The sequence below is a fragment of the Rissa tridactyla genome, chromosome 9 (assembly GCF_028500815.1).
Source record: "Rissa tridactyla isolate bRisTri1 chromosome 9, bRisTri1.patW.cur.20221130, whole genome shotgun sequence".
Taxonomy (NCBI): domain Eukaryota; kingdom Metazoa; phylum Chordata; class Aves; order Charadriiformes; family Laridae; genus Rissa; species Rissa tridactyla.
In genome coordinates, this window is record NC_071474.1 from 21720889 (window position 1) to 21736243 (window position 15355).

Sequence of the window (15355 nt, forward strand, 5' to 3'; positions counted from 1 at the left end):
GAATTCATAGCCCTCCTGAAGTCTCTTAAATGTGCAAGGAGTCTCTTTCCCTGTGGAAAGCCCAAGAAACACGAATTTTATAAAAAGGAAACCTAGGCTGTAATAGGTGGTTTCCTAGTTCTCAGTGGTTACTGGATAGGAAGGTGGAATTTCAACAATTTCCACCCAACTTGCAGAAGAAAGGGCACACTGCAAACCCAGCATAATAAAACTTTATTTTGGTGTATGTTAAGGAAACCTAAAATGCAAGTACTGTATACTTAACAAAAGAGAAAAATGTTCTAAAGAAGAGATGAAAATGCTACTGTGTACCTGTCTGCATTGAATTCCTTCAGGTCCAGTGGAGATCTAGTTACATGCACTAGAAAATTGCCAGTAATAAAAGATTCTAAGAATTAAAACTATACAATGCCCCCTCTGTGCCTGGGATCCCTAAGCAGAAAAGCATTAATTTCTGTAGGCAATAATGCAGTATGACCGGGGATGGTATATTTAAAGCGTAGTAAGTATAAAGTTCAATTTTAAGTTTTTGAAACTATCTAAGCAATTTGGATGCTTCGGTGCAAGGGATGCAGGAGTAGGAGAGCTAACTGGCTAGCAGAGGGGTGAGGGAAATTTCTTATGGAAATCAGAAATAACAAAACTAACAATTAATGAAACTAAGCTACACAAAAGTGCAGCACCATTAGCTGTCTGAGAAGGCTTCCAGATGGTGTTAGCTGAAGATGATCCTGCTGGTCATCTTTTCTGGTCACCTGCTGAAGCTTGGTGATGAAATAAAGGTGTAATCTGCTGGAACTGGGGGAGGTTGTTGATTCTTTGGATGTTTATTTGTAGCAAAGCTGACCCGTGGTGTTCAAATTACGCCGCTGTGTGTTCTTTCCTCTCTTCTTCAGCCCATTGCTCTCTCACTTACCCAGTAGCTGAAAGAGCAAACAATGTTTGTTTTAAATTCTTCTTCACATTTAATGCAGCGGTGCTGAGTTTCTGTTAATCTGGAATGGATTGGGCATTTTTTTTTTTTTTTGTTATTTTGACTACCTGACCTTCAGGATTCTTTTTCTGTCACGCTTTTCACATTTTGTTGACTTTTGGGATTCTCCCTTTATAGTTCTTGCTAATTTGGACATTTATCCAGACTTTGCGCTCTGCCACTTGAAACAACCAGCAGGAGATTTCTGGTAGAACCCGAGATGCTCGGGACTAGCCCAGTGCAAAGGCAGTTTGGGGATGAGGTGCAATTTGGGGGTTACATTCACTTATCCAGTGGAAAGGGGAACAGCTGAACTGATGTCACGCCTCGTGGGGTTACAGGAGGATGCAAAGCCAGCGGGTCACTTCTGGCACTCGCCTCCTGTGTCCCCAGGGACCAAGTGATGTGTTTCCTACCTCAGAAGAGGAACAGCTTGATAGTCATGATGGTGTTGAAGGCAATGCTTTTTGCCAGCAGGACTCTCAAACCCAAAACAGCCATGAACAGCATATTCACTTTCTCCATTCTGGCATCTGCTTTAAAAAGAAGGAGAAGGAGGAAGAGAGCGTGGTCTTGATATTATCTGCCCTCTCCCTCCTCCCCTTCCCCTCCCCCAAAAATAAAGAAGGAAAATCCGCACATCATATGTGGATGAGGGAAGCAGGAACAAAGGGAAAGATGACAGAGGAATGTATCCAGTGCAGGGAAGGAAGGAGACGTCTTCCCAGTGAGGAGTTTATTTCCCATTGCTATTTTATACCATGGAAATTTGTCAGCTATGTAGTGCGTTAACCTGAAATAGCAGGTTATTTTTCAATAAGTATTTCCAATTCTGGGATTTCTGCACCAGAGAAAGCAATTTTTCATGTTCTGGTATTGAGTGCAGCTTATTGCTTAAGAAGGATCCACAATTCAGACATTTCTGTAGAAAAGACGATGCATTTCCATGCATTGTTACGGAATCCCCAGTAAAGTAACCGTACTCCACTGTTCCTTTACACAACTAACCTTTTGTAGAGGCATCTGTAACGTTGCAGGCATTAACTGTTTCAAATTCCTCGGTCTTCTCTTCTGTTGAATGATTGAGAGACACTATAAATTGCTTCCAAACTATATAAAACAAAAATTGCACAGAACATACCTATAGCTCTTGTCCCGGCAGTAGATAAGCAGTATTGGAGAATCAGATGGCAGGTCGTTAATTCTGAGATTAACTTGGAAGAGAAAAATTAGCTTTCTACATGTGACTGCAGAAAAAGAACCCCAGGATTGTTGAGTTTTATTTTCTCTCCCTTTTGAAATTAACTTTACCATAGGGAAAGAACAATTTAAAAAGCGAACAATTTAAAAATAACCAAAACAATTTAAAAATAACCAAAACATTTGGGGAAAAAAAATAACATGTCCTTTTTTATTTTGTGTTTGCATAAAAGTTATTTCAAGCTTTCTTCTACCAGGCATGTATACTCATGTCCCTTGAAATGTTTTGCCTTAGATAAAGGTCAACTTGCAAACATTAGAGGTGGGTTTTGTTTGGGTTTTTTCTTTTTGAGGGGGGAGGTGGGTTAGCATTTTTGTTTGTTTGTTTGTTTTCTGGGAAGAAAACTGCAGGTGCTCAAATAGTTGAATTAAGGTCATGTGTGCTAGGTGCTTTTGAATATCTTGTCTTCACCTAACTAAGCGCCTGAACACCTTTCAGACTGTACTTACTTGTTCCTGCCAGGTTCTCAAAGGGCAAGAGAAAGATCTTGGAAGATGCACCTCCCAGAATCACGTGGCATTTGGACCATAGCACCGTACCTGGCAGAATTATGCTGGCTGTGGTGTTGTTCCCCTTGTGCAGAACCTCGCAGGTAACCTCTGCATCCGATTCCACTCCAACTACCTTCATGGTACTGTACGTCCCCTCAGATGTGACCAGAGGTGCCTTCAGATCGTATACAACGTCACTCTTGGGCACATCAAGGCTGATGTTCTTGGGGTAGAAAGTCCTCGCCAAACAAGCTACATTCAGTTTGTTGTCACGTTGTTTGGGCTCCTTCGATTTAAGCACAATGACTTCTGGGACAGATTCTTCTTGAATCTCTGAAAAAGAGGCATCATTCTGGGATGATTTTATTTTCTGCATGCTTTTCTGAGAGCTAAATTGTCTGTTGTTCAGGTGCAGTCCATGTCTGCTCCCTGACTTCTGAGTGTCTTTCTGTCTTTATTTCTTCCTCCTATTTCCCAAAGAGCAGATCAAAGAGAGAAAGGGAGCATAACAGTGGGATTTTCACTGCAGCTTCTAATCCCTTGCCAGCCTAAGCTTGCTTTTACCAGAACTCATCTATGTGTGTGTGTATATATATACACACATATCTATATACACATAGATATGAATTCCATTAAGGGAATGACCTTGAAATGAGGAAGGCAACTTTTAAGAATACAGCACAAATGATCATACCTGTTTTGAATTCATAACAATTTAGATACTAAAATGAACATTTACTTCAAGGGTAGCCTGATATGCTTGTAACAGGATACATACTGAAAGATCCTTTTTTTAATTACCAAAAAATCCTTCACCTGATGAGGCTAAAAGGCTTACCCATAGCACACAGGGAGAAAAGGCAGTTTGTTACTCCAGTCTACAATGCCATTCCAATGAGTGGGGTGACTTGCGGATACAAAATAACGTGGCTAAAATGGAAGATGAGGTTAAAGCTTTCATTAACAAATGTTCGGTTCCAAGGGGGGGGGTTCTTTCCAAATTCCGTTCTCTGAAAGTTTCTGTAGTATTTCTACGTGGAACACGACCCAGGCATATAAACCTCTCTTTAAGTTAACAAGTTAATGGTGTTATGTGAGCTCTGGAGAGGCTTCCAAGTCACGAGACCACCTCACTGCATAATGCGGAGCCATCCGAAAGACACTGGGGTGTCTGACAGAGGAATTTGATGCCATTCCAAATAGACCATTTATTCTGTCTTCTCTCCAGCTGTCCCTTCAGAAAGAAACAGGTCTCTTGTAGATTCTTAGGCCATCTATATACTGGGGGGCATGGAGGGGGTGGGGAGCAGTTCTACTTGTATTGCACACAAAAAGCAGTTAATATACTTATGCAAACAATCATATTTCTTTTTTCCTCTAAATCTTAAAAAAATCACAGAATTGGCTACGTATTCCATCCTCTTGTGGATCTTGGCTTCCTCCAATGAGAGTTATACAGGGAATGAACCAGATAATTCCTCAGCTATTCTCTTACTGGATTCTCAGGAGGAGATGTCTCAGAAACTGTACGGTGATTAAAGGGTGTTTTCTGTGTCTTTTGTGCTTGGTGATTCTCAGGAGGCCCAGCTCCTGCAGTGTCTTTAGTTGTTTTAATTCTTTTTGAATATCTTCCATGGAAATGAAAAAATAACATTAAAAAGGGTCAGGATACCAGCATTCTGGAAACCTGGAAAATCTATTCTTGTCATTGGAGGAACCAGTTTCTACTGTTTGGGGAAAGATTTTTTTCCCTCTTTCCTGAAGAACAGGAGTCGTGACACAGCAATTACTGGTATAACAGATCTGAAATTTAGTTTGTTTTTAAAAGCATGCAAGATGTTTTCTGTGGAGAAAATGCTGTGTTTGTCTGGAAAGGCAATACCATTACTTAGAATTTCACCCTCCAGCATCTTTTGTTGATTGACTGTTCATGGTAGAATACCTTTTGTACCGATAACTGGCAAGTTTATATTACTTCTGCAAATGATGTTTTGCAAAATAACGTCTTTGGATTCTCTGCTCCCACAGGAACTGGAGCTGCATTCATCTACCCCAAGATGGGCATGTATGATGCCCTAAAGATTTCAAGGCAGCTGTATAGCTGTATGGGGCTTGCAGATGTGAGCTAATACCTGAGAGACTCCCGTGCCCATCCAGGGATTGCGTGTGTTCAGGTGGTGGTGTGCAACTGAATGTTTTAGGACAATAAAAATCAACAATCTCACCCATTGCCCCAGCTTTCACGCTGTCACACAAAAGCTGGGGAAGATGGTCCACCCTTATAAAGACCACGTCCAGAAGAGCGCCTTTTCTAAACATTAAAGGCTTGCTCACATTTCAAGCAGTTGCTGCAAAAACTAACGTGCCTTGTCTTTCCGTGGGAACTGCTTCCTCCGGCAGCTCTTTACGTCTCCTTTTTTTCCTTTCCACACGCCTTAGTGTCACACAAAAGAAAGCAAGCAACTGCTTTCACCTCATGCTGAAGCTGGGCTAGGACATCATCTCCACTGGGTGTAAACAACAGTATTAAATTTAGCGCTGTGGCTATGGCAGGCGGTGGGGGTTGGCGGAGAAGGGCTGATGCACATGGCTGGGAGACTGTCTCTGTTGTTCCTGAAAAGCTTTGTTAACTAAATATGAGCTAAGGACTCAAACACCTGGTTGGACAATGCCTGTTCGGGAGATCCGAGGCAGCAGAAGTTTCTCACTATGCTGTTCACATCGCACGACCCCTCTGTCCACCCCACCACAGACTTAAGAAATACATTAGTAGTAAAAGTAGTGGAACTTACTTGGCTCAACTGAGAAAGCGATCCCAGTTCCAAATACGAGCTTGTCTGTTGCCACACCGTTGGCACACAGTCAAATAAACCCACTTTCCTCACCAACCTCTAAAGGTGTGTAGCATCAGGGAATAAAACGCCAGCAGCTTGTCCAAAGGATCCATACATGGACTGCCATGAAAGTGCTCCAAAGTCACCGTTGTTTCCAAAATTGTGGGGGGTGAAAACAATAATTTCAGAGTAGAGTGATTTCAAACAGCTTGATCCAGGCCAAAGCTTTTAAAACTCTTTTCGATTAGCGCACTAAACAATATAGCTCCAGAATAAATGCACATAAGAATTCTGCAGTTCTCTTCTTCAACACCTTCCCTTTTTCCTTTCTTCCTCAAAATGTATGGTTCCTTGTGCCCTCATAGGTTTTTGTATGAGACCTTACAGCGTTTGAGTCACTGGGCTACTCCAAGTTCTCAACACAGTGATAAACTTAGTTACAAAAAGCGCCTCTTCCTTCCCTTTTTCCTGTACGGTATTTCGTATGAGACAGGTAGTTGTATACCCTATATGCCACGTGAAAAAATCACAGAGAGTTTAAAATAAAGACCTGAAGCTGGGCCAAAAGAGAGGATTTGAACCTGCTTGGGACCTGTAGGACAATAATGAAGGATTATAATGTTGCTCTGGGAAGGCTCAGAATTTAGTCTAATGAAAAACCAAAAGTTCTTTGAGTATTATTCTACAGCAATTAGTGAAACTCTTCAGAGTTGCAGAAGTGTTCTGTTTGGTTGTTTTTTTTTTTCACTTTGAACTATTTTTGTTCCCCAGGAAGAAGAGGAATACTCTCAATCTGGGATTTTAGAGTTGTTGTCTTTCTGGATGGGCCAGTGCTGAGGGCCATTTGGTGCCTTAGGAAGTCTTTACCATGCTTTTGGTATCTTTAAAAGTGAAAAGGAAATGATTGGTCTTTATTAGGTAAAGATACATTGGTAAATGGGAGGGATTATTAAATAAGGATTTTGCTCTGTATTGTGCAAAGCAATCGATCAAATCCTTCATGATGGACAAATTCTCATTTCCTCATGCCACCTGCACCTAAAGACTTGTGTGAAGCACCATATGCAGGTGAAGATAAATTTTGTTTGAATGTGTGTAGGGGTCGTGGTTTAGCCTCAGACGGCAACAAAGAGCCACGCGGTCGTCACTCTAACTGCTGTCAAACTGGAAGAGGGCAGGAAGGAAGAGAAATTTATTAACATCCTGGAAAAAAAAAGAAAAAAATTACGTGTGCAGGAAGATGATAAGGTGGTTGTGAGCTGTTGTAGGATTGATCTACCCAAGTGAAAGGGACAGCAAGGGGAAAGGGTGCAAAACTGTCTGAACTAACAGTTCATGAGTATTGAAAGTTGGCAGTGAGGGTTAGCAAACATACACAAAAAAGGAGACCGGAGGGAGATCTCTGGCTGCTGACCATGGCATAAAGAGGCCTGGGAACGACCCAAGCGTGGATGGGCCCTGCTTTCTTCCCTGAAGCTATTAGTTGCCTGGGTGATTTCAGACAAGTACTAAGGCCTCTAAGGCCTTAGTAAAGAGTTAGCAGGAGTTTAGTCTCCTTAGACCCTGCAGTGCCCATCTCCCACAGTAATCTGTAGACCATGAAGGTGTTTAAGAATGAATGCATTAACTTAGATTTCCTATGACAGTGAGGTAAGTGGATATTGTCAGAAACTCAGAAATTGTTCCTCAAAGTGGACCTTGAGGAGAAAATTAATGGGAAGAAACTGCAGCTGTTATGGGCAAAGACAAGGAGAACATGATCTAGGCTGTAGAAAAAAATATGAACCATGCAGTTCATAGAATCATGGAATGGTTTGGCTTGGAAGGGACCTTAAAGCTCGTCCAATGCCACCCCCTGCCATGGGCAGGGACATCTCCCACCAGACCAGGTTGCTCCAAGCCCCATCCATCCTGGCCTTTAACACCTCCCGGGATGGGGCAGCCACAGCTTCTCTGGGCAACCTGGGCCAGGGGCTCACCACCCTCACAGCAAACAATTTCTTCCTCACATCTCATCTAAATCTCCCCTCTTGCAGTGTAAAACCATTCTCCCTCGTCCCATGGCTCCCCTCCCTGATCCAGAGTCCCTCCCCAGCTTTCCTGGAGCCCCTTTAGGGCTCTGGGGTTCTGGGGTCTTTAGGGACTGGAAGGGGCTCTGAGGTCTCCCCAGAGACCATCTGAATGTTGTGGAGAGAGAGTCATGCCGCAAGTGCAACTGACTGACCTAGTTCGTCTGTCTAAAATACCTTAGGAAGCGACAAATTTCTTCATAGAACCACTTGTTACTCCGTAATGGATACAAAAGGGACACAATGAGTAACTTAGAAACTTCTAAACTGTGGCATGTAAAAACCTGTCTACTGAGCTGGTGTTGATAATTACACGTTCAAAATTAAATAGTCTTGAACCCAATGTTCATGTTGAGTGCAAGAAAAACTGGCATGGCATGTGGTGACTGTCCCATAGCTTGAATCACAATCAGCATCAAATGTGTTCTTCAGGATGCAGTTGTCTGTGGGAAGATGACATTGTGAGGAATCAGGGTGTGTTGCACCTTCAGGCTTTTCAGGAAGTCAGTTTGTGTTGGGGGGTTCAGTCCCCTTCAACCACTGTGATGCCTACTCCACACGGTGATGAACAGTTGTACAAGAACATCTGTGTTTTCATTTCAGTGTCAGGTGACCCCCCTTCTTTGATGTCTTTTGAATGCTGCATTTTGTCTTCCTCTGCTCCTTTGTTGCTGGTTAATCAAACCACACAGCAATTGTCGTAAATTAAAAATAGCATTGCTAGCATCACCTGCTTGGTGGAGTAAGGTAATAATACAGCTTTCTTACTGAAACATTGCCCGTACCCGGTGACACTGAATATGGATCAATTTGGATTGTAAGAGGACTTTTAACTCAAATTACTTGATTCCAGATGTATTTTTAATAAACTTCTGGAATCCATCTGATCCAACCCCCTCACTCAAGCAGGGCCACCTAGAGCCAGTTGCCGAGGACCATGTCCAGGTGGCTTTTGAGTATCTCCAAGGAGGGAGGCTCCACAGCCTTTCTGGGCAACCTGTGCCAGTGCTTGGTTACCCTCACAGTAAAAAAGTGTTTCCTTAAGTTCAGAGGGATCTTCCTGTGTTTCTGTTTGTGGCCTCTGGTCCTGTCACTGGAGACGATTGGAAAGACCCTGGCTCTGTCCTCTTTACGCTTACCCTCCAGGTATTTATGTATTGATAAGGTCACCCCTGAGCCTTCTCCTCTTCAGGATGAACAGTCCCAGCTCTCTTAGCCTTTCCGTACAGGAGAGATGCTGCAATCCCGTAATCATCTTTGTGTCCCTTTGCTGGAGTCTCTCCAGTATGTCCATGTCTCTCTTCTACTGGGGAGCCCAGAACTGGACACAGCTCTCCAGGTGTGGTCCCACCGGTGCTGAGCAGAGGGGAAAGACCCCCCTCCCTTGACCTCCTGGGAATGCTTTGCCTAATGCAGCCCAGGATGCCATTTGCCTTCTTTGACTTCTTCATTCCTCTTCTCCACCACCTCCGTGCCCTCAGAGGCACCTCCGTCTCCTGATGGTCCCTTGCTTGCAGGCTCCTCTCACCCAAAAAGCCCCATCAGCCCCAAAGCCTTTCCCCTTGTGCAGTGAGGTTTCAGCCGTGCTGCTGCACACTGGCGCTGCTCAGGCTCCCCCCAGGTCCAGCATGTGACGAAGCACCCATCCACCCCCCCATGCCCAGAGCTGGGAGGGCACCCACCCTCCAGGGGTGCAGCCCCCTTCTTTGCAGGTAGATTTGGGCGGCACAGAGAAGGAGCCATGTGCTCTCCTGTGGCCCCTACCCTGGCTCCACAGCATCTCTGCCCAGAGAGATGCCCTGAGGTCGTCCCTCTGCCCCCCTTCTCCTGGGACTGAAGGAGCACCAGGGTAGCTGTGAGGAAGAGGAGGTGATGGTAGCTTGTGAGGAAGTCAGTGAATGCAGGTGTGTGAAGGGTTGGGGGACTGACCCGCCCATGGGACTTATTCACACACGGAATTTTATTTCTAACTAACTGCCATTATAAATGTCGAATTTTACTGCAAATTCAGTTGCCCATGGGTAGATTTGGAGTTCCAACATCTGTTAACCCAAACCTCGTTGGTGTTTCCCAGAGCAAGCACAGGCAGCTGCCATTTCGAGAAAGGGCCCTGTCACCACCGCCCTTTTTGTGCTGCCTCTCCCTCCGTCAGCGTCACTGTGTGCTGCCTGGCGCAGAAGTAGGTGGCTGTGTCTGAGGCTCTCAGAGCACCCAGCCGCAGGGAGACCTTGCCTTTGTCTTCATCCGCAGAGATGGTGACTCGGCCTTGGAAGGCTGGGGCGTAGCCTGTGTTATTCCCAAAAGGATAGATCCAGCCTAAAAACTGCAGCTCCCCTCCTGGGGCCTGTCGGACACAATTCCAGTCGTATCGAGGGCTATACAGAGGTGTTCCCGTTACAGTACAGGTGAGCGGGAGTGATCCGGAGACCCTCCCCTCCTTGGGACCAGACGCCACCATCTTTATGGGGGAAAGGGTACCTGGAAAGACACGGGGCAGGTGTGAGATTTGAGTGTTTATAGAAAGTTCATGGGTGCAGTAGTCCATCTCGGGGCTGTAAGGTGCACAAAACCAGAACTTTGGCCTTTAGTTCCAGGAGTTATCCCTGGAGGCAGTGGCACCGCGGACCCATATTTCTTTGTACTGCCCAAAGGACACCCAGGAGAATCTGGGTAACTGCTTGTAAACATGCCATATCTTTAAATATGAATCCAGAAGTTTTGCAGAAAGAGAGCATGGAGTCCCCAGCCCTTCCCAGTCTTCCTGGTCCCTTCGCCAGCTATGCCTGGACTCACACCCCCATGCACAGAGAGGGCAGAGAACAGGCCGGGCATGGACACATGGAGAGCTGCTTTGTCAGTTGCACGTGAGCCCCAGAGGGACAAGAGGTTCTTAAACCTCCCTAGAAAATCCCAAGGCTGCTCAGAGTGGGACTTTGCGCAGCAGTTAGTGACTTCGACTAGGAATATCTTCCCCTTGCTCCACGCTCAGAAAAATCTCTGAAAACTTCCTGCAGCTGCACTGCATCAGCATCCCACCCCTCCTGACAAGGGAAGATGATTTCCGTGTGAGGATTCATCTTATGTAGTAGCATTTAGAGTTGGGCAGTAGCGAGCCGAGGTGTACAGGGGCAGCCTCAGCCTACTCAGTGCCAGTCTCTTTCCTCGTCCCTCACGGCTCTTACCTCCCAGCAGTGCCGTGCAGGACAAGGTCAGGAGTCAAGGACCCATCCTCTATGGGATTGTGGCCTTCTGTTCTGGGGCAGGGATAAGAGAAACTAAACCCCAAAGGGACACAGAGAGGAGCAGAGCCCAACTCTTGACTCCCAGCTGGGAGAGGCAAGACCTGAGCTGGGCAGACAGAGCCTGTGACCCTTCTGGCCCCACCACACACCCCCCAGAAACACTGGGAACACCAGCCCAGGGGACAGACCAGTCCCAGCCACTGCATGGGTAGAGGTGGGCTGAGCATGCTGGGCTCATCTTTGGTGCTCATCTGCACCCTTTGTGGGACTATGGTCCAAGTGTGCCCTGCAGCTCTGCAGGAGCACGAGTCAGAGCTGGGACTCCCCTGGGCCCTGCTGGGCTCTTCCAGCCTGGGCTCAGCAGAACGAGAGGCATCCCCTGCTTCACTCCCTTTTCCCCAGCAGTACCCCTCCTCTTCCTCCTCTTGCATCCACAGGAGTGTTTAGCTCTCTTTCCATCGTCTTTCCTGTGGTGCTTCACAATGGCCCTTGTGTAGGGGAGATCAGTGCCCTGGGGTAGAAACTGGAGGGGCTGGAGGTGGAGCGCAGACAGGAGCTCACTGGACCTGGTAGTCCCAGGGTGAGCAGAGACCCAGGGAGGATCTTGCCTGGTCCCTGCCTGGCTCCTGCAAGCTGTGCTAAGTCACCACATGCAGAAGTAGTTGGTAGGGTTCTGAGGATGCAGGATGTGCAAGACCATAGATCTGCCCTGGGAGGTGCTCCTAGAGGTGGTAGCTTGCCTGTCCACGGCAGCCCCATATTGCAATGTGGAAGCACTGTGGTTGATGTAGGAGGCAGACTTGGTGCCTCCACACAAGGCATCTGTTGGTACAAGTGAAACCCAAAGGTCAGAGCCCTGGCAGGAGAGACACATTGAGCGGCTGGGTGCTGTCAGCCCCTCTCCACCTACCACCAGCCACACCTGAGGGCTCACATCTGCGAAGACACACGGCCACCATCACAGCAACAAGAGGATAGGTGCAAGGTGCCCAGAGGCTCCCTATCGCTTCCACCTGTTGTGCCCCTCACTCAGGGTTGCTCCCCACCACTGAGAGACTGTCCATTCAGCCAGGGCATGGTGTTTGGCAGGGGGGGAGGAGAATGCTGGGGGGCTACAACCTGCTCCTATCCCTTTTATGGGCGGAAGTTAAACCTTCAAAGCTGTCCCTGTTCCCCCACACAACCTTTCTCTCTCCATGAGCTGGATACCTCAACGTGTGGATAAGTGAGATGTGACAGAGCAGGAATGTGTGGGATAGGCATTACAGTGGGGCATGGAAATACCCAGGCACAGAAATGGCCCTGTACTCCTGGGACCCCTCTTGGGACCTGCCTTACCTCCTACAGTTGCTGCCAAGAGGAGACATGACAGCACCAGGACCATCCTGCCCCTGCTCCTTCTTCTCCAGCCAGAGCCAAGCCCAGAGCCAGCCTGGCTCCTCCCATTCCCACCCACATCAGGACAGTGCAGGGCTGAGCAATGCTCTGGGGATCTGGAGAGAGGGGTCAAGATAGCGTGGGAAGACAGAATTCAGATCTGCCTAGGTCAGGAAGAGCCAGATGGGGTTCACATTCCTTCCGGCCCCGGGGCTGGTGACCATCTCTTCTATGCCTGGCAGTGGGGTACTGCAGGGCTATGTCAGATTTCCATCCTTCTATCAGTCCTCCAACCTCCACACATCCTATGGGAGGGCAGGAACTATACAGGTCCCTGGTGGAGGAAAACAAAAAACCCACGTCCATGTTCTCTTCCCAGGAAAGGGGGGTGCTCACCTTTAAGGGCTGCAGCAAAGGTGATGACCAGCATCCAGAGGAGCATTGCAGGCTTCCCCAGAGGAATTTGCATGGTGCACCGTGAAGTGGGAAAGTAAAATTATGGGGCTGAGAAGGGCTCAGACCTTCCTCTGAGTCAGCAAAGAAAAGCCCTGTCCTTCCAGCGCTGAAGACTCAGACTTCCTCGCCACTCCAAGCAGATTTGCAGCCTTTTCTGAGCAACACCTTTGCAGTTGCAGGTACTTCATACATGGGGGAGTCGGATCTGTTCGTCACTGCTGGCCTGGGTGGGGACAGGAAACCACATTCATTTTTTCGTACTGCTCAGCCCGCACAGGAAACACAGGGACCTCTTGTCTCCCCAGGGCCCCTCATACCGGTGCCTCTGAACCTCCTGGCAGATGCTGTGGCCCTGTAGATGGCTGTGGGCATGTAGACGGCTGGGAGGGGCCAGGCATGGTAATGTGGAGAGGATCATCTCCCGGGAAGTGATATCCTCCCGCGTGGCCCAAACCAGTTGTCCCAACCCCAGCCAAGGCCCACAGCTGCCAGATCTGGGAGGGAGCAGGAGGATTTTCATTTCTGGCTCCTCCATGTCCGTATCACTGTGAGCTGTGTGTGAAACACTGGAACAGAGCAGACAGTCTTCCTGTGTGGTAAAGAGCAGGATCCCCACCTGGGAAGAATACCTGCCCTGGGCAAAATGGCCCATGTGGCTGTTGGAGAATCCTGTCCCCCGCCACGTATTGTGGGGGCCCACAGGGATGCTCTGGTACCGATGCTGATAAACGGGAGAGGGCTCAGAGCCGTAAGTCCATCAGAGAGCTCCCCAGACTCCTGCTCGGTGCCTGCACAGCTCAGCGTGCGGCCCGACTCGAGTTCCATTTGGAAACAAAGCAGGGCTGTCTCCGCTGCCCCGCTCCATCCAGCACAGAGGGGCTGGCTGGGGAGCCAGAGGAACAGGGAGAGCTGCTCCGGGTCTTTTAAACACCCAAAAGGATTTTGGGGCAGCAAGGAGAGGTGTTAGAGGGGCTGGAGGCAAGCTCTACCCTGGGTTAGCACAGAGCACTCAGAGGTCTTTTGGGACACGAAAAACGTTGAGGCTTAAATCCTGCTCTTGGAGAGGGTCCAGAGGAGATCTGCTAAGACAGGGTTGGGGGCCATGTATGGAAAGGCTGAGAGACCTGGGCTTCTTAGGCCTGTTGAAGCAGAGGCTCGGGGTAGTGCAGTGGTAGGTTGAGGAAGCTTGAAAGTTGCTGGCAGAGATGACCGCATGTTCCTCTGGCTGTGGGAGAGAGTATGAGTAACAAAACCCAACAGAAACTGCAGCTTTGGAGGTCCAGACTGAACAGGAGAAGGAATAAATGTCTTTCAAAAGGTAGTGCTGTGCTGCTACAGGTGACGGAGAGGGCATCTGTGACCAGCCCATAACTTTGTATTTCAAGGAACAGGCAGTGAGGATGGAGAGATATCAGTGAAATAAGGACATGCTGGGGTGAGAACAAGGTGGGGAAGTGGGGGAATGTCTGCAGCTTGCAGGGAAACCAGCACAGGTGTAGAACAGTGTAGGAAAGCTTGCAGTGGAGATGGCTGAGGGTGCTGGCGAGGCTGGAAGGCTCCGACAGAACTGAGGTCTTTGTCCCCTTGGATATGGCTGATGTCTCTGCCACCGAGGCCTACGATGAAACACATTGTCCTCATGGCACTGTGTCCTCATTTCCTCCTTGAATCCCCCAGGGAGGCTGGGGGGTATCATGCCTTTGACCTTTACTTGACGTCACAAAGCCCATATCTTACTGCCCCAGGAAGAGCCCTGAGCCATGCCTGAGGGACAGGGTGTCCCTTCCCCGATCGGGTTGGTGGTCAGGGCTTGGTGCTTGGCTTGATGAACACATGAAGGCTTTACTCAGCATCAGAGCCACCTGCACAGTGCCTCTGCCTGCCTCTCATCACTGCCTCCAATTTTCTGCACTAACGAGGCCATGAGGAGGCTTTGTTAGTAATGGCCCTCTGCGGGGCCAATTAATACTCTAAGAAACTTCAGCATTTCCTTCTGACTTTGCCTTCTTGAGCAGTTTGTTCCATCTCCTCTCAGTATCTGATTTAGGACCAAATACACCATGGGGCTCATTACAATCCTGTAATTTTCTTCAAGACTTGTACAGCTAATTGGAGAGGTTTCAGGAGAGTAGTGAGCGATGAAGAGTTCAATGACCATTTAATAAGAAAGGACTTTTGCTTTCTAAAGCTATTTTTATAATTTTTCACTTTACAGGAGAAATGACAGCAGCATGATCCAACTGATCACCTAAGGAGCTCTGGGCAGGCAGGAAAAACAGTGTCCTTGAGGCCGGACACTATATCAACAAACTTCCTCCTCACCTTCCCAAGCTTGCTGTTTCTGTCATCTGCCCCCTGGGACTTGCATCCCTCTTCCTTACGTCAGATTTTTCCACTGAAGTTGCGACTTCAGCGTGATGTTAGAGCTCCTTTGCACAAACTCCCACCTGCTTTCCTCAGAGAGCTGCCTGCACACTGCCACAGAAGATTTCATTGTCAACAAACAAAAGTTACACACAGCGAAATTTAATGAACGGTAACGCTCCTTAACTGTACGCTAAGCCCAAGCTGCATGTAATAATGTCCATCTTCCACAAGGGATAGCCGCGCATGAACTTTTTCAGGCAAGGAGGTGGGAAAGGCTAGATATAA

General features: G+C 47.7%; 1 gene segment (V, D, J or C); it reads right to left on the reverse strand.

The window, feature by feature from the left end:
- Positions 1-202: 202 nt before the first annotated feature.
- On the reverse strand, positions 203-9737 carry LOC128915233 (T cell receptor delta constant-like). The segment is given in 6 exon segments: positions 203-923; positions 1390-1509; positions 1982-2044; positions 2684-3058; positions 3564-3959; positions 5518-9737. Coding segments are annotated over 4 exon segments (561 nt in total).
- Positions 9738-15355: the final 5618 nt, after the last annotated feature.